Source organism: Melanostigma gelatinosum (genome assembly GCF_949748355.1).
Source record: "Melanostigma gelatinosum genome assembly, chromosome: 11".
In the NCBI taxonomy this organism is placed as follows: Eukaryota; Metazoa; Chordata; class Actinopteri; order Perciformes; family Zoarcidae; genus Melanostigma; species Melanostigma gelatinosum.
Genome location: NC_136644.1, coordinates 17,607,705 through 17,630,001, shown reverse-complemented (window position 1 = coordinate 17,630,001; position 22,297 = coordinate 17,607,705). Strand labels below are relative to the sequence as shown.

At 39.9% G+C, this 22,297-nt stretch overlaps 3 protein-coding genes across 7 annotated transcripts; 1 reads left to right on the top strand and 2 right to left on the bottom strand.

Moving 5' to 3' along the window:
• Positions 1-224: 224 nt before the first annotated feature.
• On the bottom strand, positions 225-1,882 carry ndufb6 (NADH:ubiquinone oxidoreductase subunit B). Its single transcript, XM_079279419.1, has 4 exons — positions 1,640-1,882; positions 1,014-1,106; positions 567-611; positions 225-358 (listed from the first exon to the last, which is right to left on the bottom strand). The coding sequence occupies exons 1-4, from the start codon at positions 1,817-1,819 to the stop codon at positions 293-295; spliced, it is 384 nt and encodes a 127-aa protein (XP_079135545.1). The 5' UTR covers positions 1,820-1,882; the 3' UTR covers positions 225-292.
• A 3,475-nt stretch (positions 1,883-5,357) lies between these two features.
• On the bottom strand, positions 5,358-9,600 carry LOC306785143 (uncharacterized protein). Of its 3 annotated transcripts, none has more exons than XR_013772393.1 (8): positions 9,336-9,600; positions 9,001-9,141; positions 8,517-8,574; positions 8,205-8,395; positions 8,000-8,095; positions 7,571-7,659; positions 7,360-7,402; positions 5,358-6,320 (listed from the first exon to the last, which is right to left on the bottom strand). XR_013772393.1 is itself a non-coding variant. In XM_079279371.1 (8 exons), the coding sequence occupies exons 4-8, from the start codon at positions 8,348-8,350 to the stop codon at positions 6,045-6,047; spliced, it is 588 nt and encodes a 195-aa protein (XP_079135497.1). In that variant the 5' UTR covers positions 8,351-8,395; positions 8,517-8,574; positions 9,001-9,141; positions 9,336-9,600; the 3' UTR covers positions 5,358-6,044. The 3 variants fall into 3 exon arrangements, 2 of the variants coding, with proteins under 2 accessions (XP_079135497.1, XP_079135498.1); XM_079279371.1 differs by having other exon boundaries at positions 8,267-8,395; XM_079279372.1 differs by having other exon boundaries at positions 8,267-8,395; positions 9,001-9,600.
• Positions 9,601-9,990: 390 nt separating this feature from the next.
• On the top strand, positions 9,991-21,196 carry LOC306784957 (PRELI domain-containing protein 1, mitochondrial-like). Of its 3 annotated transcripts, none has more exons than XM_079279162.1 (6): positions 9,991-10,033; positions 13,708-13,800; positions 14,728-14,953; positions 16,148-16,261; positions 16,727-16,805; positions 20,387-21,196. In XM_079279162.1, exons 2-6 carry the CDS (start codon positions 13,724-13,726, stop codon positions 20,506-20,508), a joined length of 618 nt encoding a protein of 205 aa, XP_079135288.1. In that variant the 5' UTR covers positions 9,991-10,033; positions 13,708-13,723; the 3' UTR covers positions 20,509-21,196. The 3 variants fall into 3 exon arrangements, with proteins under 3 accessions (XP_079135288.1, XP_079135286.1, XP_079135287.1); XM_079279160.1 differs by lacking the exon at positions 9,991-10,033 and adding an exon at positions 12,418-12,553; XM_079279161.1 differs by lacking the exon at positions 9,991-10,033 and adding an exon at positions 12,499-12,553 and having other exon boundaries at positions 13,708-13,903.
• The last annotated feature ends 1,101 nt before the right edge of the window (positions 21,197-22,297 follow it).

The following is a 22,297-nucleotide window of genomic DNA, read 5'->3' as shown; positions in this document are numbered from 1 at the left end:
AGTTATCAGTTTATGGCATTTGATTCCCTTACATTCAATCCTCATACCAGTATCCTTCTTCAAAAGGAAAAGTATCGAACAAGTTAAGTTACATGTTATCAAAATGTAATTTACAGCAATCCCTAAAATATGTTTGTCTCATGGAAGAATCAAAAATATTTACAAGAATTTCAACTGTAATATGGCACTATTTACATCAATCTGTAATCACTTGTACTCATAAATGATTTTATAATATTTTATTGGCATATACACAGTTTTTACAACAGAAAATTATTTAACTATTTCAACTTCAGTGATGGCCATGGGTCTCAGGGAGATCTGGAACACTTTCACCCGTTTCCAGAATGGTGTCACCCTGAACAGAAAAACAAGGAGAAACAATTCAGAAATACTCCCCTTTCCCCACTTAGACATCTCATAGAACAGCTATTGTCAGAGCACCGCAGGACTGTGGCCTGTTTCCATGTAATCAGACTGTGGGACAATCAGATGTTACTATAGCTGGTAAATCAAGCCAATATGCAGCTGTATGTACAAACAACTAATAAATGAGTCATACTTACAGGGAACAGCTTGGGTTTCAATTCCACAATGCCATATGGCCTTTGCTGTAGGGAACAATGACATTGTTATTTAGTACGCTGACATCTGCATGCATCGAGTATATAATGTATGTAGTGATGTATGGTACCCTTGTTTGTCAAATGAAACAGAGAATGAAAGAACATGGATTAAAGTCATTGCTAAAGTAGTCCTGCTTTCTTTGGAAGTTACCCTACTCTTATGCTACCTAACGAATTAAATACAACTTTAGATAGTTAAACATGTAGGTTATTATACAGGAACGTACATCCACAAGTACCTTAAAGAAAAGCTCAGAGGAAATACACAACAATAAAACTGTTGGTCGAACTCTATTGCACATAACTTGGAGACCTAAAATTATTTTCACACATCTATTTTCTGTTTACTCGTATCACAAATAATGTAAAACATTTCTGTTGACTTACAGCAATATGGTATTTCACACAGTAGTGAACAATCCAAGCCGGTATCAACAGCCGTGTTAATGTGAAAACTCCACCCGTGTATGCTTTGTAGGTCTGCAAGAAGATACACATAAGAGACAGGTTATCATATATAGAAGAATACTACATAATGAATCATTGTTTATTCTGACGTCAACACAGGCTGGTGCTTGCTCTCTAACTTTGAGTAGGTCAAGAGTTTATGCATGTAAAATATTCAGCTGTAAAATACTCACAAATAGTGTGTTTGTACTCCATTTCATAACAAAGTAATTTGCCATCTACAAGGCTGCAGCTATTTTTCTAATGCCCTTGTAGGCATTTAGTTTGCCCTATTTAACCATATAGTCACTTTATTGTCAAATGATAAATGTTGTACAATAAGCACAAGTTATTATTTTAATAGACAAGCATGTCATGTTAAGAGAGAAGTAGGACAAGGCTGTATTGCAGCTAACGTTTTATACGTTAGCTAACGTTTTATAAGTTAGCTTAAGCTGTTGTCATACTATGTAAACCTTCAGTTTGTTTACTGATAGTTTGCGTATGTTCAGTTATCATTGCTTGTTTTGCTAGCTAGCTAGCGTTAGCTGTGTACTGGGACTCACGTAAAGTCTCCACAGGCTCTTGGGCTCCAGAAAGCCAGCCCAGAACTTAGCGACGCCGCCGAGAGGCTTCGCTTGTATTACGGGCTCCCTCGGGCTGAGCTCCTGGTCCTTCAGCCACTTTCTCCGGAGCGTGGTGATCTGCTCGACACGGAGCTTCTCGTCTGCTGTGTACCCAGACATTGTTCTTTCTTCTGGATATTCAACCTCAGAAGACCTACAATGACACCATGGAGGGCACTTCCCTTTGCTGGCAAATGAAGAAGAAGAAGAAGAGACGGAAACGACGCAAAAGTTGGACAGTACGACAAAATGTTAGTGCGCCACCTACTGGCCCGGAGGAGCACATGTGACACGGTGCATATTTTCTTCTTTTCTTTTCTTCTTGTATTTGCAATGCAACAAAACCTTATTTTGAGAGCGACAGAAAAAATGCAGTATGCAAAGAGTGTTCACAACTTGTCTAACATTACCTTGGTTCAGTCCATAGGTCCAGTCTGTTGGTTCATGACTATAGGCTATTCATAACATACATTATTTTTAGTCACACATCAGTGATCAGCATAATGAAAAGTTGCATGAATAACCTTTCATCAACAATGTAATATTTTTGGTGTTCATGCCCAGTTTTAGCCACTAGATGGTGAAAAACACAAGGATGATAAGAAACTTGTACATGTTTTATGGGCAACAGGGCCTCTAAAGGCACACAACCAATTTTAGATGCCTTGGTCAGTACTCCACTGCCTTTGAAAACAGTTCTGTAATTTATTCTGTGGTTCTGAAGGAGCTTTGTCAAGTGTGAGATTATAATCTCTTGATGATGTTATGGTGGTATCATCTTGAACCACAGGCCCTAACAGTAAGGCTATCTCTTCCTCTTCTTATCAGAATCAGGTGTCAGGATAGAGGATGTCGCATGCTGTAGGGCAGGCTACAAATTGTAAAGTCCCTTGGGGCAAATCTTTGGAAAATTGACATGATTTATGTCATTTAATCCTCCCCCCCCCCCCCCCCCCGAAAAATGTGATAAAACTATGTTGTGGCTGAACATCTTTCTAGTATTGGTGTGCCATGGTTTTAATGCATGTTTTTGTTTATTAAACTGCGGAGAGCAGTGGACTTTGCAGATCACTGGCATCTGCAAACGGGGCAATCGGCGTGTGTGTTACATGGGCAAGGTATTGTCATAAAATGACATCTTTAATTTGATTTTATTTAAAACCTCACCATGACCTCACCAGTGACGTCACAGACCATGTCTCCATTCTTTGTGTTAACTCAAAAAATGTATTGGTTTGTCATTCAGGGGCTATATTTCTATGGGTTCTGTGCCAATTTAAAGCAAGGAATACTTGGTGCGTTACCCACTCAATGCATCGCACGTATCGACCAGTCAGTGGCCCACTTGGAAAAATACCCATACACTTAACATTATTTTGGATGATTACAAAGAAATTATATCATATATGTTGTTTTTTTTACAACATTTGGATCCACCAATTTGCCTGATGGACACATTGAATAACATAATACTCGCTATTGTAACACTCCAAGGTAGGTATAGTTTGCTCGATGAATATGCTTAACTCTGGGCTAGTATCAGATGGTTATAGGCAGTGGCGGCTGGTGGAAAATGTTCTAGGTAGGGCTGTGCCACATCCATGTGTTCGTCAGCCAGAATATGACTGTAATATGAAGTTTATTTCTAATTGTTTCATTATATTTATAAATAACATTATTATTGTGTTTAAATGATAACTGTCATAAAGTCATGATGTTACACACTCCGTTCCAGTGGGTGGCGCCTTAAACATTGGTTTGTAGTCCGCCATTAAAGTGAACGAAGAAGAAGGAGGAGAGGACGAAGAAGAGGACTAACGTGTTGAAGTTAGTTTAGCATGCTACCTGGAAACAGACGGACGGGGACGGAAGTGACCAACACAGCGCTAGTCAGAGTTTAATGGAGAAAGGGCAAGCTCAAATCGTGGCAGCGGCAGCTAGTACAGGCACTTCCGGTTGCAAGCTCAGCTGCCACGACTTTCCGTGGCAGCTGGGCCTGCAACAGGAAGTTGTCCGTGGCAGCTGGGCCTGCAACAGGAAGTGATTGCCACTGTTTGCGACTGGTACCACTAGCATCTTGTGGCAGCTGCCAGTGTTTCGGAGCGGATTCCGCCGTAGTTTAGCCTTTATTTGTCGTTATTTGACATTATGTGACAATACATTAAGGTCATTGAAGGCATGATGAAGGCATGACTGTTGGTAGTTGTAATTAGTTTATTAAAAAAAGGCCGAATTATCATGGTATGGCCACTCGTTTTTGTCAACAAGCTAATTGCGGGCTAACTTCCCTTGAAACCTGTTACCCATGGCAACGATAAACACTTTCACGCTGCAGACTAAAGGAATGCAAATTATAAATATGGATGGATATGCAATGTACTGTTTAGAGTGATAGCAATCCATATAACATGTTGACTTGGATATATATACGCAGTATATAGATATATATACAGTATGCAACAAGTTGTTGCGACAGTTAACACCGTTGTGTGGTACCTGCCACTACTTTTCGCGACAGTTTTCACTGTTTGCGACTGGTACCACTAGCATCTTGTGGCAGCTGCCACTGTTTCGGAACGGATTCCGCCGTAGTTTAGCCTTTATTTGTCGTTATTTGACATTATGTGACAATACATTAAGGTCATTGAAGGCATGATGAAGGCATGACTGTTGGTAGTTGTAATTAGTTTATTAAAAAAAGGCCGAATTATCATGGTATGGCCACTCGTTTTTGTCAACAAGCTAATTGCGGGCTAACTTCACTTGAAACCTGTTACCCATGGCAACGATAAACACTTTCACGCTGCAGACTAAAGGAATACAGGTTGTAAATATGGATGGATATGCAATGTACTGTTTAGAGTGATAGCAATCCATATAACATGTTGACTTGGATATATATACGCAGTATATAGATATATATACAGTATGCAACAAGTTGTTGCGACAGTTAACACCGTTGTGTGGTACCTGCCACTACTTTTCGCGACAGTTTTCACTGTTTGCGACTGGTACCACTAGCATCTTGTGGCAGCTGCCACTGTTTCGGAACGGATTCCGCCGTAGTTTAGCCTTTATTTGTCGTTATTTGACATTATGTGACAATACATTAAGGTCATTGAAGGCATGATGAAGGCATGACTGTTGGTAGTTGTAATTAGTTTATTAAAAAAAGGCCGAATTATCATGGTATGGCCACTCGTTTTTGTCAACAAGCTAATTGCGGGCTAACTTCACTTGAAACCTGTTACCCATGGCAACGATAAACACTTTCACGCTGCAGACTAAAGGAATACAGGTTGTAAATATGGATGGATATGCAATGTACTGTTTAGAGTGATAGCAATCCATATAACATGTTGACTTGGATATATATACGCAGTATATAGATATATATACAGTATGCAACAAGTTGTTGCGACAGTTAACACCGTTGTGTGGTACCTGCCACTACTTTTCGCGACAGTTTTCACTGTTTGCGACTGGTACCACTAGCATCTTGTGGCAGCTGCCACTGTTTCGGAACGGATTCCGCCGTAGTTTAGCCTTTATTTGTCGTTATTTGACATTATGTGACAATACATTAAGGTCATTGAAGGCATGATGAAGGCATGACTGTTGGTAGTTGTAATTAGTTTATTAAAAAAAGGCCGAATTATCATGGTATGGCCACTCGTTTTTGTCAACAAGCTAATTGCGGGCTAACTTCCCTTGAAACCTGTTACCCATGGCAACGATAAACACTTTCACGCTGCAGACTAAAGGAATGCAAATTATAAATATGGATGGATATGCATTGTACTGTTTAGAGTGATAGCAATCCATATAACCTATTGACTTGGATATATATATACAGTATGTGTATGTATGTATCTATATCAATATATTTTTATGTATGGATATATTAATACAATTTGTGTACAACTTTTTTTCTCTGTTTGTCCTGTCTGTCTCAACAGGACAGTAGTTTGGGGGAGGCAGTAAGAAGAACCTGATCACATGAAGCTTGATCTACATCATTCCAGCTATTGTAAACCACAGATGACCAATCACAGATATAGACCCCAAACATCTATATCCAGTTTAGATGACCTACAAATGACCCGCTACTGCCACTTCCTTTCCGTTGACCGCAATCCATATAACGTGTGGGTTGTCACAAGTTTTGGGAAAGGTGACACGGCTGTTTGGTCGATGGTTTATTTAAAAAAAAATGTATTGAACAAACAATAACAATTTGACGTATTGTCAATAATAACACAACAAAATACAGACATTTAAACGAACATACATTGACAGTGACAGATTAGTGAGTTACAATACTTGTAAAGCACATGTTGACTAACTATTTCTCCTCAAACCTCGAAAACACTTTCAAATTGTTTTCATCAATAAGGTCTGTGCAGAATTTGTTATAGTCCTTCTGTTTGTCAAAAACAAAAGTGAAAAGCTCTGCTGGAGACTCTTCACTCGGGTCATCACAGTTGTGCAGCTCCTGGAGGGCTTCCTGTTGTTCCTTTTCATCCATGGAAAGGACAGCGGGAACTTTAAACCCTCCATCAAATTGTGTCTTGAGACACCAGTCAGCTGCAGCCAGGCTGTCTCTCAGAAGAACATTTACCTGCAGTAAAGAATAAAGTGTACTCAAAGTATTTATTGTATATTGGTGTTGTAACCAACTAATACTTCAAACTTGTACAGCATTTACAGTACCTAATTAACAAATAGATGTTTTGTAACAACAAATGTTGTCTTTGTCAACATATGTGTCATTCAACATCTAAAAGTCAAATCTCTATTTAGAGAAATAAGCAACAAAGAACAAACAGTAATGCTGGATGGGTTCCATCGAGAGCCTTTCAAATTGAATGGCAGTATATAATAAGATTTACCTGTATTTATTTATGTAAATGAATGCTGACAATAAATAGTTGCAAACCAATTCTAGCCAGAGCTTAATCCATGCACATAATTAAGCACCAATCTTATTAGATATCCTGTGAGTTCACAAAAGCTGCTTAATTTAAGTAGTGAAGTGATTCTATATAGGGCGACTGTGGCTAAGGGGATAGCAGGGCCATCTTTCAATCAGAGGGTCGGCGGTTCAATCCCTGGCTCTGGTTCTGCTAGTCGCATGTCAATGTGTCCTTGAGCAAGACACTTAACCCCAAAATTGCTGTAATGACTGTAATGTAATATATTGTCTTATGATCATGCAACAGACAATACCTTCATGATGGATCTTATGTGAAAGGCTAAATGACATTCATTTATATTTACAGTTTTAGTATTTCATGCTAATCCATTTTTTTTATTGTTTATCAGGCAGCCCAAAATCTATTATTTCTTATTTTTGGATTCTACTTCATTCATCTAATCGGTTTATATTCAGCTTAATTGTTATTCCTGTACATGCATGCAATACATAATATGAAGTTCTGATGTTTGTGAATGTGCTGCATGGTTTCCGCCATCAGGTGTCGCCCTTGAGCACATGAATCCGTTAAAAGTTATTTCAGCAAAAAATAGAATTTGTCTTGTGGATTACGGTAAATCAAATATACTCTGCTTTGTTGTTTAATGCAGAAATAAAGCCACTGTAAATCAAACTACGCACCAGCATCTGTGTCTCTGACTGCAAAGATTTTAACATTTCTTACCTCTTCTGTGCTTTCTCTGTCACTTGTTGACAACTCTGGAGCACTGAAAAAAAAAATATTATCTGTAAATGAACCACTGCCACATTCAGTCATTACAGTTATGTCAACTTCACATGCAAAACCACTCTTAGCCAGGATTAGCATAATGGATTTCGTGATGTTACACATATGCATGCTCACCCACAATTCAAACACAAGTCATGTGGTCTACCTTTTCTCTTTATATGTGTTCTCCAGCAGCACAGACTCTGCCTGGTATCTGCACATGTTGCTGGTCTTTTGCAACCACTGAATCACAACCTACAAAAATGTATCGATAATAATAATTATAAAGTATGTTAAATCAATTTGACAGTTTTTACCAAATGTTAATTGTCAGTCATTACATACATACATTTATATTTCATTTAAATTGATACTTACCTGTACCAGGTTACCCAGTTAAGTTAGCACATTGATACTAAGTTATTCTTCCAGTTGTAGTTTTGGTTTATATTCTCCAAATGGTGTTCTCAAATGTCTATTGACACTTGTATCTCTCGGAGGCCTATGCCATTAATAACTCACTAATCTTCTGCTGTAAACGTAATTCTTAAACTACCGGTAATTGTTAATTTGGTACACATCCTCAATAGCTCACCTCTGGCAAAATGACCTCTGTGATGAATAGCTGCTTCTCAGCTACAGTTCCAGGCACTGACAGTAGTCTTTCCAGACGTTGGATAATCTGTTCTGTCTGGGAAAACAAGTAAATAAGAAACAAATAAAACACTTTTTGTATACCATCCTGAAAGAGGAGAACAAGAAAATGTCACGGTAACATTTCTCTATCAATCTAGTCCTACCTTTTCCCCTCCTCTGCCTAAAATGCTGTGTGTACAAATAAGACAAAAACAGCACACTCTACCTTCATGTCACTGAATAAAGTGAAATGTTCACTGTGATATTTTCGCAGGGCTGCATCCAATCCTCTGTGTTTCCACAGATACATTCTGTTGGAGAGAAAATGCCCACTCTGCAGATTTCTTTCCAAGTCCTGAAATATAAGATGTATATGTAGTTGTAGATTCAGTGTTATGTATAATTAGTGAATACCATTTTTATGTGAAAAACCTTTGTACAGCTCACTGGAGAAAATGTACAATGTATGTTATTACCTTTATTTCTTCATCCTGAAGAATTTCTTCTGCTTTAACAGACTCCAAGATGTTGTCTCTGTTTAAGACAGAAGCATTGCCTGAATTTGACGAAAATCTTTACATGTTGTAGTTTTACAACATACACCTTTAATTACCATGTATCAAATTTTACATTGGTTATACTGTATATATAACTAGCTTGTTGCCAGTATATACTGTAAATCGCTAAAGGCTATGAATGTTGTTTGGGTAATCGTATATTTATTTGTCATTAACAGTCTTTTTTACGTTGTCTATTTATTTATTTGTTAATTTTACAATGTTATTATGTGTTAACTCCAGTGATCCATGAATTATGTTAAATATATGACACTTTAATATAGAACATAAAACTGAAAATTATTGGAGATACTAAGGGAAATTCTTCCCTAATTTATATCAAACACAACTAAAACAATTGTCACTTTTATATCAATCAACGAATGAATGAGATGATTCTTACACATCTTGGACAATGTTGCATCCACAAAAGAAATCCTTTGATGTCCAGTCACCTTCCACACCAGCACACTCAAAATGCAGCCAATTTTTGCAAGTTGAGCATTGAACCCATTGGTAGTTCTTTATGTGGTCATGGAAAACCCTATGAAAAAACAGAGGTGGGACAACTTCCAATATTCCACAATCATTTCATCAGGTTCGTCAATTGCAAATATTCCAAAATGTATTTTCCCTCGAATCATAAGTTACTTACATAAAACTGAACTTTTCACTGTGTTGTGTGTGAAGTGCTATATAAATAAAATAGAGTTGAGTTGCCACTCATGTTGCACATACCTGGTTGTCCCAGTTGCTCGCTGGAACAAACATGACTTTTTTTTGGGCAACAAGTACCAATTGAAGTTAGCCCGCAATTAGCTTGTTGACAAAAACGAGTGGCCATACCATGATAATTCGGCCTTTTTTTAATAAACTAATTACAACTACCAACAGTCATGCCTTCAATGACCTTAATGTATTGTCATATAATGTCAAATAACGAAAAAATAAAGGCTAAACTACGGCGGAATCCGCTCCGAAATGCTGGCAGCTGCCACAAGATGCTAGTGGCAGCTGTCACATACAGTGGCAATCACTTCCTGTTGCAGGCCCAGCTGCCACGGACAACTTCCTGTTGCAGGCCCAGCTGCCACGGAAAGTCGTGGCAACTGAGCTTGCAACAGGAAGTGCCTGTACTAGCTGCCGCTGCCACGATTTGAGCCAGCTCCTACTGGTTTAATGAGAGTAAACGGTGTTTTTAACGGAGTTCGTCTGGAGGAAATCTTTCTGTGGTTTAGTGAAAATGTCTAAAGTAGAAATGTTGAGATCTTTAGTCAACCAGCGACTAACTGCGGCTGATGAAGATATATTTGGTCTGTTTGAAAGAACGATAGCAGAGTACGAGGAGGAACTCTCTCGTTCAAAAGAGGAGAATAAGCGACAACGGGAACTTCTGGACACTGTTCATAACCCGGAAGTCCGGATACAAAGAGCACGTGGGTTCACTTTATTTCTTCTCTCAAACACTGTTCATGCTCCGACTGATACCTTTTAATGTAGTTTGGAGTGAGACTCCGTTGCAATTCGTCGTCTTCACCTGATTTAATACCTGCAAACGTGTCGGTTTTCGGCGAAATAAGCCGTTTTGAATCAAAATATATCATCCACGTGAGTGTATATCCATAGAGTTTTTATTTTTTATTTTTGGGGGGGGGGTCAACTGGCCAGCCAGCGTTTCTCAGATTGGAGTGAGACAAGGAGAAAATGTGATGTCGTGATCTTCGCAATAAAACTTATTTGATGCGACGTGTCGAGTCTTGGCCACAATTCTAACGGCTTTACAGTAACAGTGGAAGTTAATATTAAGCCATACAGTAACATGGTTAAATTAAAACAAATCACTTTATTTTGTATAGGTGATGGTTCTCGCTACTGTAGAAATATGCTTGCGGTATTTACAGGCATTAAATGTATAAGTATTGTGAGGAATTTAAGTTTTGAAGCGCTCCTAGCGATGGATATTATGCGTTACAATATGTTTACTTGTAGACGGTTTAAACTAAAGGGAGAGTTACTGAATTTGTTGTGCACTGTGAGAGAAACCAGAGAATGTATGACACTGCCATAAAGTCAGAGAGAGGGGGATGTTGCTGAAGAGTTTCTGAGCACAGCCTTCAAGAAGGGGGGTGAATTGGTCAAGGAAGTGTCCGACTGAAGTCCGACGGGTTCAGCCAATCACTGAGCTGATCGATGGGCTAAGGAATGTGTAATATGAGACATTTCAGAGACTTTGGAGGGACAAAGAAACTGAATCCCCAGAGATAATCAGACCTCATCTGGACCATGAGGCGGACGCACCAGTCTGTCGTGTGGTGCGGCTGGGGCCTCTGTTTCATGAGATATTACTGCTGATGGTGTAATTCAGTTTGTAACTGCATTTTCTTTTGTTAGTATATTAAATTCCTTTTGATTTAAACTTCAACCAGCTGATTCGGCCCTGCTTAATGATGGAAGAAAGAGTGTGTGTGTGTGTGTGTGTGTGTGTGTGTGTGTGTGTGTGTGTGTGTGTGTGTGTGTGTGTGTGTGTGTGTGTGTGTGTGTGTGTGTGTGTGTGTGTGTGTGTGTGTGTGTGTGTGTGTGTGTGTGCGCGCGCACACACCTGCAGGAACAGCACCTTCCCCATCCCTGAGACTCCAGGACTCCCACACACAATGTGGCCCAACTCTGGCTTGTGCGTGGGTGAAGATAATGCGTCCCTGTGCTGGACAAGTTCAAATAAAGTATAAAGATACAGGGCTCACAAAACACTGAGGAGAGATGCGTATACGGAGCCCTGACTTTGTGTCTGTTGCTAGGGCTACTTAAATCCATCAGTGACTGGAGTGTGACTCAATAGTTCTTTATCTTACTTGGCAGTTGCACTCTTTGCTGCTGCCATTACTGGTATACAATTGTCATCTTGTCTGACACAAACTCATGAAAAGGTCCTGAGATAAAGTAATCTCCACATTCTTTTGAGTCACAAACAACAACATCCTTATCTCGTTCTATAGTTCCTTCCAGTTTATCAACAGGCTGACACATTCCTGAATGTGTTCACAACTTGTCGATACTTTTTTAGATTGCCGGTGGCTGTTCTTGATCGTACCATCATCTTATCCTAATCATTGTGCTCCCCAGGCCTCTTGTTCATGTGTATGAGCACTTTTACCAGCTCAACTTTAGGTAACCATGAAACAGGCCCCACCTTTGACTTTATCACACAGCTCCAACACAATACATCAGGATTGGTGCCGCAGGAAAGGGGTTGGACCTGATCACACCCGGCCCTCATACATTGTGTTACATAATGCTGTTTGGAAAATACTAAATGCTAAAAATAGTGCGGAATGAAAGAAATCTATAGAGATGAAAACAATAAATAAAATGTCAGTAAATCAAAAGACCTCAAGCTAAGTGATGCAGATCAATCAAAGAAAAACAACTCTTTTTTTTTTATGAGGGAAAAGACAATAGCTCAATCATAGAATTGGAAATATGTCTTTAATAGTAAATACACACGTTTTATGTCACACTCACACGGAGCCATCTAAAAAATACATATTACAGGGAGGAACTGAGACAGAGCTCCAGTTGAGCAGGTCCCTTTCTTATCCTTCCGGAAGCATCGTAGTGGGAGCCATGGCACGGACAGTAGTAGTCTCCGGCGATGGGCACACAACCCAGATGGGTGCACACACCGAGGACGATGATCCAGCGGGGGTTAATCACTATCCTTGTCCTGCTGGGGCAATGACACTCCGGTACAGTAGGTGGTGACACGCACCTCTCACGCTGGTGTGTTGCCCGCTATTGAACAAGGAAGAAACGGTCCTACGCATCTCTGGTCCGGAGTCCTGAGGCCGATCCTGTTGTGTCTGTCACATGGAGGATAATGCATGTAATCAGTTAACGTTGTGCAACCAGGCACTCTGCAGATATTTATTAGCCAATTTTTTCAGTAGCAATGACTTCAGGTAAGATGTCTCTCGTTTCCTCACAAGGTTAGCCAGGAGCTAGTTACAAAAGCTCAACTTCATTAACCTCGGTGGAGCTCTTGTTGTTAAGCCATCTGTCAAGTTCTCAACACAGTCATGATTGAGCTGTACAATAACTAATATGCCGACTGTCACATCTGTTTAAGAAGCTAGCTTGCTGTTAGCTATCCAAGGAGCTAACCTCATATACAGCCTATGGAGCTAACTTGTTAGCAGTAGCATTAGCCATCGAGCTAAGTCCTTACCTCACCTGCTGTATAGCGCGATGTAAAGCCATAAGTCAAGGTGACATGTGTACAGATTGCGTAAGTAACTGACTTTACTCAGATACCACTTGTCAGTTATTGTTAGATGTTAAAACAACATATGGCGCCAAGGACGTGTTACGTTATGCTGTAGTTTGGCAAAAAGTATATTTTAACTCAAACATAAAAACAGATCGTCCTCACAGTTAACTAGGAAGAGTCGTATGATACTTAAGAAGCAATTGCATTGTGCAGTTAAGAAAAGAAAAGACAAAGAAATATAGTTATTGTGTACAGGCAGGTATGGAAGTGGAAGTATGTAAACAACAATGCAAAACAAGCTGTGTATAGTATATAGGTGGTATGGTTGGTGCTGTATAGTTATTGCAAGATTGTATGGCTGTGAGACGAATGTTGGAATAATTATTACATTGGTATTGGAATAAGTTAATCGATATGGAAAGGTAGTTTTATACACCTAATGATGGATATGCAGCAGGAGTGGGAGATATGAATACAATCTTCTGTCACGTTATAGATAATTGTATGTTGTGATATCGATAGATATGAAAGAAACATTTCTTGCATATTTCTAGCTTGCAGAGTAAGCCAGAAATGTGTGTGTGTGTGTGTGTGTGTGTGTATATATATATATATATATATATACACACCACATATATATATATATATATATATATATACCACAACATATAACACAAATACAGCTACATAATCACATTGAAGCAAAACAAATTCTGCATGATAACATGTGTATATTATCACACAATGTGAAAATGAAACCGTATTTATAATCTGAGTACCTTTTGTATTTAACGCTCACTGATGGTTGATAGATTCTGTAAAGTTCTTTCTCTTCCTCCTTCACAGGACTGCCAGATTTTGGATGGAGGCAGCACCCGAGTTTTCATTGTCTTATGAAGTTGCAGCCAGGTCACTCAGGGTTCGAAATTCAAGCCATCAGTGAGTGAAGAATGGTCAAGTATTTCAGTAATACCATAGACATCAGGAGTACTTGGGACCATGTCGTCTCTGCTTTTTGGCAGAGGTATCCGAACCCATTCAGGTAATAACTTCATTTTCAGTGTTTTATCAGAGAGGCTCATTGTAAAGTCGCAGCCTTTCAGAGATCGTATTTTACAATTAAATTAATAAGCCACAATCATATTTGCTCAACTTTGTTTAGATATGAGTGACCAGGGAAAAAGGGCAAAACAAGACAATGTTGTGTATTTGTTTTTTGTCTCTGCTTTTAATGTGATATTTCACCAGCTACAGAACATTTGCAACCAACTTCATCATAAATGTAATGAGAAGTGTTTACGTTCTCAGATCAGGATTGATGGATTAGAAAACTCAACTCAGTGGAGGACCTTTTGAGATGTCGTGAAGAGTGTTGTTGTGCAGGAATATTGTTGTCATATTGAGTTATTACGATGAAGAGTGTATTGTTGAACCCTACTATATAATTAAGGTGAACCGTATGTGCATTGCTTTGCAGTTACGCACCTACGACTAAAAAGAGCCCTCAGTCATGATAAAGATAGAGAACAACACCTTCAGAGATCTTTGCTGCAAACATCAGTGACCCTTTTGTGCATTAAAAGAAAACAAACATACACATTCTCTTTTCATTTAGTGCTTAAAAGTGGACCCCTTGTTTAAATAACGGAAATTAAAACCTGAAAGTGAAAGGATAGGTTCCCACCCTTATGTACATGGTCACAGTTGACACAGTTTCTGTTTGCGGGAATCATTCCTTTTATTCATACTTTCTTTCTGACATGCGTCCAGTGGACACAATGGGTGACAAAATCCATATTACGAATACAGTGCAAACTTGAACTGTGGGTTGGTCTCCTTAGTCTCATTGCTTTGTTTTTATATCAGCACCCATGTTCTCACAGAGGACGTCGTGTACCGGGAGGTGACTGCGGACCACCGGCTTCTCTCCAGACGCCTCCTGATGAAGACCAATCGGCTGCCTCGATGGGCGGAGCGCGTCTTCCCCAGCGGCATGTCTCGCTCTGTGTACATCATCGAGGACTCCATCGTGGACCCGGTCAACAGGACTCTGACCACCTACACCTGGAACCTCAACCACACAACTCTCATGGTGAGGTGACTTGACTCTCTGTGGTTTGTTCCTTTTTAGTGCAACATTCCTCAGAAGTCTTTGAGAAATACAAGCATGGTTATATGTGTCAAGCTGGTTAACAAAGTGGAGCAATTAGCTGCTCATATGATGTTTGTTTTTTTACCTCAGAAGGTGGTGGAGAGTAAGCTAGAAGAGAGTGAAAGCTGCTCAGAAACACGACTCCAAATGAATTATAGTGTTGCTTTGAATGGCGGGATGTGAAGATAAGCGGCCGTTTGCGAACAAGTTTGTTATTTCAATATAAAAGGTGACGATATATCAGAGTTGTGTTCACAACTGCCCCCAAGTGGCCTAAAGACAATGGCTTCACCGATCTCCAGTGGTTCATGTTATCACATTGCTTCAGTGATATAGGAAAGTACTGACATCCCTGTTAGATGTCATTACAGGTGCAGTATTGCATACTTCTTACCACACTCACACACCAGTTATGCAGTGTGTTAAATTAGTATTTTCTCCTATTCAAAAAGATCTTGTTGTTGGCACTGTAAACTCTGTTGGCAGAGTAGAAAAGACTGAACTCTGTGTCACGACTGCACAGGGCAGTCCTGTGTTGCTGCTTTCCCCAGGAGGGAGATATGAATTCAACCAGCCTGATCTTCAAAGGAGGCGAGCGTTTGAGCGCAGTTCAGATGTATTCATCTAGCAGGGAAGAGGGACCTTGACATGACTTGTACATTATGCAGCTTTAGGATGTGCTACTTTCACACTCTCACCGCTGTAGACTACACACTAATGCAGGAGGGAGTTAATCTACCGCAACATGACGTTAAGCTAAATGGTCGTAATCAAAGCGTTCAGATCAAACTGCGAAATTCGCCAAATATTCCCACCCTGTAATTCGTTGTTTGATATATTATGAGTTAAAATGTACTCTCATTAAATCTAACAGAGGCTTGCAACTTGTGTTGTCCACACAATATAAAGTGGCGAAGATCGTGCAGGAAAAGTGGATTCATTTGTTTCCAGCATGTGTTTTCATTGTGAATCAGCTCTTAAGTATGTCGAAACTCTGCATTACAAACATGTATTCGGTTCTTCCACTTCTGTTCCTGACGGCGTGCGTCCTGCGTGACAGATTGAAACGGTTACACAGCTTTGTCCTTTACCTCATTCGCTGTTCTCCCCCCCCCCCCCCCCCCCCGATGTCAGTCGGTTGAAGAGCGTTGTGTTTTCCAAGACTCAGTGGAGCAGCCAGCCACCACCCTGCTGAAACGAGAGGCGTGGATATCCTCAAATGTGTATGGCCTCTCCAGACCTATTCAGGTACTTTTACCCTCTTTGTGCAGTTAGTAGTTACCCATGCTTTAATTAACTGTTAAACTAGTCTGAGTGTAATATACATTTTTGTAGCAGAGGACACTTCGACTTATTGACAATCATCGCCTCCTTTTATCCATCCGATAGTGTAGACATAGACGTGTTTACGCTTTAGTTCAAGTACGTACATTTGTTTTTATCCGAGAGGGTAACATACAGAATCCAATTTTCAAGGCCGTAGTTTGATTTGTAGGCCATAGCATGGGCATCAGAGGACAAATGCCAAAATATAGAAGTGGGAGATTTGAGGGGAGAGGTGAAAACTGTGCCAAAAATATGTCAACCAGTAATTGTTATTATTAGATGTGGAAGATGCCAGACTTTGATATCCCCAGAGAGAGAGAAACACTGTTGGCTTCGTGTTGTTTTTATCACATGTAAAGTCATTTCCTCTTCTGTCTTCTGTCCCAGGAGTTCGGATTGGCCCGCTTCAAGAGCAATCAGGTGAAGTCCATGAAAGGGCTGGAACACGCACTGTCCAACTTACAGGGTACGTACACTTCCCCACTAACGGGAGAAAAGTGCACGGGAAAGAGAAGAGGGAGACAAAACAGCTTATTTTTAACTGTTGCTATTTGTGGAGAGGAGAAACTCTTATGAGAAGTAGAGCTTCCTCTCCTCAAAACCGTTAGACTGCGACACTTTTTATGCAATTGTTTTGACTTACTTATGGTTTGATTTATCTCTGCTTTCATGGTGAAAGTAAAAACTGGAGTGGCATTCAAATGCTAACATTTACCCTGACCTGAGTTTGAAGCAGTAGCTACTCTGGCATTGCCTATAGAACGTGCACTCCTACACGTAGAAACAGGTTCATTTAAAGGTCCCTGTTTTTAAACCACCATGTGACTGCAGAGGGATGTGAGACAAACAGCTTGGACTTCTGAATTTAGACTCAAGACCAAAACAATTTAGGCAGTCAGTGTTGCCGAAACAAAAAACTGTGGACGAGGCCATATGAGAGGCACGTGCAAGACATCAATAACCTGATGACATAAACATGAAGAAAACCTCAGGCTAACTACAGGTGCGGTCTGTCAAATATGGGCCTTCAGAAGCAAATAGTAGCAGCTGTCGAAGACTACAGTCCCTGCAAAGATCTGTGTCCTTCATCACAACTACGGCTGAAAAGAATGATATTCTTTTCATTATTGATTAGTTGTTTACTCGTTGACACATTAAAATTCCTTGTTTTGTCCAACCAAGAGTCCAAAACAAAATTTTGGTTGATAGAAAATAACAGATAGCAGGAAGAGCCACACTTTTGGTATTCTTGGTTGAATTCAGCTATAATCACAATCCTTAATTGTTCTGAACAAATCCTTTATACATCATCAGACCCTGAAAAACGACACTTTTTTTGTATTTGTTTGGCTGACTTGACTTTTATAGACTTTATTAAGAAGGCAAATGCAAATAAAAACATTTAAGTTCGATAAGTAGAAGCTGTTAGATGAGAACGGCAGTGCCTCGTTTGGCAGTGGGCCCCGGCGAGTGAGGTTTATGTCGTGCTACAATCTATGTGTTGTGCTGATCCGGCGTACTGTTGTCTAAAGGGCCTTCTCCATTGTTGTGATTCTGTCCCACTGCCCCTTTGTTGATGGCACTGCAGGGATTGGGATCAGGCTGAGCGTTGTGGTAAGTATGTTAGCAGGGGGCATCCATCTGACAACCCAGGCCATGCCCAGAGTTGTCACATGATGCCACATATGAGCCTCACACAGTAGACTTGTGTAGCTGAGGTAGTGCCCGTCTCCCCTTCGCGTGCTGTGTGTGCAGATGCACAACACGTTTTCGTCCTCGAAAGTCAGAAACTCAGAGTGACAGTGACTGAAAAGTTGATCTAGCGCCGGTATAGAAGTAGATAGTGTATAGTTTAGTTGACCCTAATGTCATAAACTGAACTTTAAGATCTGTACTGTGGTGTTTGTTGTTTTACATTGTTTTAAATCACAATCTCTTCAGTTACAATCCAGCTGAATTTTATATATATATATATATATATATATATATATATATATATATATATATATATATATATATATATATATATATATATATATATATATATATATATATATATATATATATATATATCTCCATTGACATTAAACTAATCATATGTTAGACAGTAGAGGCAAACCTTTGTGACTTTGAAAGTAGTGTCAATTACTGCATTTTGCCATTGTATGGCAGTATAGTCAATAACATGTGCTGTAGAACAGAGAGGGCCCCCAGTGTTGTTGCTTCAAAAACCTAAAGTTATTATGTATTTTGGTTTCATGCCGTTTATTTTCAACCATCCATTTTAAAACACTCCCCTCTGATTGGACAGAATAGAGTGTGGGAGGGACAGGAGGGGTGGGAGAGAGCAGTGTCGTGAGTAGAGGTGGATTCATGTGTTGTTGTGATTGCATGCAATGCGACCGGGACTGTGTGCCTCTGCTGTCACCTGATCTGGATGTTGAACTGGAGTTAGTGCTTTTTATTGTCTGCCTTTATGGACGAGATAGACTGTCGGGTGGATGCAGTGCTCGTCTCATACGTCCAGCATTTTTCACATTTAGCTCCGCAGCCCTCCTGATCTCTTGCTGTGAATACATTCAGTTAATTAGCATCATGGCTGCTCTCATCAACATAAGACCATTTAGAGACAATAATTAAAAGTATGGAACTATCACCCTCATCCTTAAATACAAACACAAGCAGCCTTTGTATTTCTTATTCCGTGAGTTACTGCTGCGTCGCTGGCGGGCTTCCTCTGTGATCACAGAGTCTACTTCTCCAGTTCACATCATAGTTAATGTCAGCAGCACCCAGCTGTAGTCAGTTCTTCCTCATAATCAACACTCGTGGAGGTTAACATGGGCAAGAAGAAAGGTGTCGTCGTGTTTCAGTGAAATGAGGAGAACAGGGCAGAGTGAGAGGTGAATAACGCAACAAATGTCTTGATAACAAATGTCAGCTCTCACAGTTATCTTCAATTGAAATGTATGAGGTCCTGACGGCAACACAACGTCTGCATTTCTTTTGTCAGAATGATAAATGTAGAAAATAAATTTGACAAACTTATTTATAGCACCCCGTAAAATCAAGTGGTTTTTTTTTAAACACTAAATTAATTAAGTGAATGAAAATCAGACCCGAGGAACCAGCTGAGATACCGTAGTGCTGCTTCTCTTGTTTCTTTAGACATTTCCTTCAGCGGAAAATAAACACCTAAAACTCCCGAAAGATTTTGGTAATGCTGCAATCTTTCTGATATTGTGAAAGTACCTGAGGGTGGATTTGAACTTTTAAAAAGTGCTTCCATTCAAGCAGTAAATTCAGTTGTTTTCCACTTTCAGCAGAGTTGGTGGGGCCTCTGCACCAGACTGTGTGACGCAGTCAGGGAATCGAATCATACTCAATAAATCAACTCCTCTCTAGTGAGGAAAAGAGAACATGTTGAAACCAGTTTGACGGCCTCAAGTGTAATCTGCTGCTAGTACGTCAACTCTCAATCTCAATTACATTAATAGTGATTGTAGTTAGATGTCAGATCACTCTCAGAATCATTCTCCCCTCGCAGTGTGCCCGGGACAAACGAGGTTCGGCTCTATAGAACCATCATAATAATCTGACCAGCTTTCTCCATCTTTATATCTTTAACGTTCCTTCATACCAAAGTTCCTGCGTGTTTGTGTGCCGTCAGACACCATGAAATAGACGGAGTCGAGCGTATCTTGTATTCACAATGGTCCTTAATTAAGCCTTCAATGACTAAAGATCCCGCCACTGATGCAGCCTTTGAGAAATCCTCGTTCTACTTTTCAACCTATCACTGTTTTCTAGCAGTAGTATGTTTCCCCTCGTGGGCCTTCCTATGTAAATGTCCTGTCATGTCTGAACAACATTTGTTTTAAAGTCACATACTGGATGTCGGTGTCACTTTAACGGCCTGATGAAGCCAGCAATGCTCCGTATTCCATGTCTGGAAAAGGGCTGAAGAAAACATATTGCCCTCATTCTGTCTTGTGTGTGTCTGTGTCACTCACTCACTCACTCACTCACTCACTCACTCACTCACAGGAGAGACGCCCCAGCGGCTGCTCAGGGACTCGGTGAAGGGCGCATCGGAGAAGGCCAAGGAGACGGCTAAGAGCCTGGCTTCAGCTGCTGCTGGCCCACAGAAACCCCAGCAGTACGTGTGAGAGGAGGATGTACCGATGACATGAACTCAACACGATGCCTTTTGATCATCGAGATCATCTTGACTGGACTGACGTTTTCTGGGATCTCGCTGATCGCTGGTCGTCCTCCGGGGGTTTTTCTTTCGTGTAAAGCAGCCTCTCGTGTCTACGGGTTGGACTTTTGTCTCTTTCTTTCACGACTCTCAGCTTTCTGTCCTCGTTGAATCTCAGGTCCTGAGCCTTTTGTCTGAAACATTATTGCCTTTGTGGAAAAGTAACTACGTCGGATATAAATGCACATTTTCATATTTTGCCAAATATGTTCTTCATTGATTTATTCAGCATACTTATCTAAACATAGCACAAAAAGTAAGGACATTTCTGTTTGGTAGATTATTTCTTTGTTGTAACGATGCTTCCTCATTAGACCAAATCATAATACTGTGACTGAAGTTTTATTTCATCTTGAAAAAGGAAGAACGAGAAGTATGAATATATATACTGTATACATAAACGGTATATATAAGCAGTATAACTATACTGCTATACTGTTATTGTCGTCTTACGTTCAATATCTTAATGATTTCTTCCTTGTTTGACATTTTTTCCACTTTGAAACAGACCATCATTGAGTGTGTGGTACTGTTGTCGTCACACAATACATTCTGTCATGTTGCACACATTAATAAAAACCTTTGTATAAATGCTACTGGTTGGTCACCGCCAGAATGACCTGCACTGAAGCTTTGATAATTAAAAGTGACTTTTTGGGGGGGGGAGGTCCGATTGAGCAAAGTTTTCACATCTCTGTGCTCCGATTTACTCTGTACCTGTATGACCATGTGACTGAGGTGCGTTAGTGAACATGTTTTTAGATGAGATTGTTTCGACTGTTGATTTGAAGCCTGAGTAGCGATAAAGATGATATATTATTAAGATTTGAGTCATTGCATCCCTTCTTAGCTGGAATCTTCTGCTCCATGAAGACTTCAGAGTTATAGTTTGAAAATTGACATTTAAATGATTTTTTTGAAGGATTATTCAGCATGAAGCGTTTGTGATATCGTTTATATATGTAGATTTATTTTTGCTCTGTAGTATTATGTAAAAACAATACATGTGGAATGTAATTGTGTTGGCTCATTGTCAAACTGAGCCTTAATACAATGTCATAAGTTATTCAGTAAATTTTGCCTCTTTGTTGTTCACCAGTTAAAAAGTGAACTCTGACCTTTAAAAACCAGTTAATATTCTGTTCTACAGATCAGTTTCACAGCTGCACAAACCTCACAGGAAGCCTGTTCACATCTGTATCTGCATATTCCTGCTGCTGGTTTTCCGTTTCCCACCCACAATAAGTGTCATACATACATAGTGTATGATAAATCATTTACCAGGCAATGATGAGGCTGCAGCAACTTTCTGTATAAAACATTTTAATTATATTACAATGAGAGAATACACAATACCTTCAAGTGTTTGCTAAAATGCAGCCAGCACCAGGTAGTCATGTACATACACTCACACACAAAACAAAAAGGAACTTATTTAACATCTTCTGAATGCATATCACGCATCCGCTAAAAAGGAACATATTCACAGGTCTCTGGCACAGAACTCTCCCTACTCTGCACAGTACGTCGGCCCAAACTCGCCCTCCTCTACAGCCTCGAGGCTCCTGTGGGTTTAAAAGATGAACCACTATGAAGATGCAAAATAAGGAGAAAAGCCATAAAGCCCAGGGGTCCGGAAAGCGGGATGCTGACCTAAAGCATACACGTAGTTAAAGCTACTTGTCTGGAATCGCATA

Coding starts and splice junctions, on each gene's coding strand:
- ndufb6 (XM_079279419.1), bottom strand. CDS start 1,819: ATGTCTGGGTACACAGCAGACGAGAAGCTCCGTGTCGAGCAGATCACC. Junction 1,107..1,639: donor AGAGCCTGTGGAGACTTTAC/GTGAGTCCCAGT, acceptor ATCTTCTTGCAG/ACCTACAAAGCATACACGGG. Junction 612..1,013: donor GTGTGAAATACCATATTGCT/GTAAGTCAACAG, acceptor TGTTCCCTACAG/CAAAGGCCATATGGCATTGT.
- LOC306785143 (XM_079279372.1), bottom strand. CDS start 8,350: ATGTATCTGTGGAAACACAGAGGATTGGATGCAGCCCTGCGAAAATAT. Junction 8,096..8,266: donor CTTTATTCAGTGACATGAAG/GTAGAGTGTGCT, acceptor TTGTTTTCCCAG/ACAGAACAGATTATCCAACG. Junction 6,321..7,359: donor ACAGAGAAAGCACAGAAGAG/GTAAGAAATGTT, acceptor TCTTTACTGCAG/GTAAATGTTCTTCTGAGAGA.
- LOC306784957 (XM_079279160.1), top strand. CDS start 12,462: ATGGAGGATAATGCATGTAATCAGTTAACGTTGTGCAACCAGGCACTC. Junction 16,262..16,726: donor GCCTCTCCAGACCTATTCAG/GTACTTTTACCC, acceptor CTTCTGTCCCAG/GAGTTCGGATTGGCCCGCTT. Junction 16,806..20,386: donor CGCACTGTCCAACTTACAGG/GTACGTACACTT, acceptor ACTCACTCACAG/GAGAGACGCCCCAGCGGCTG.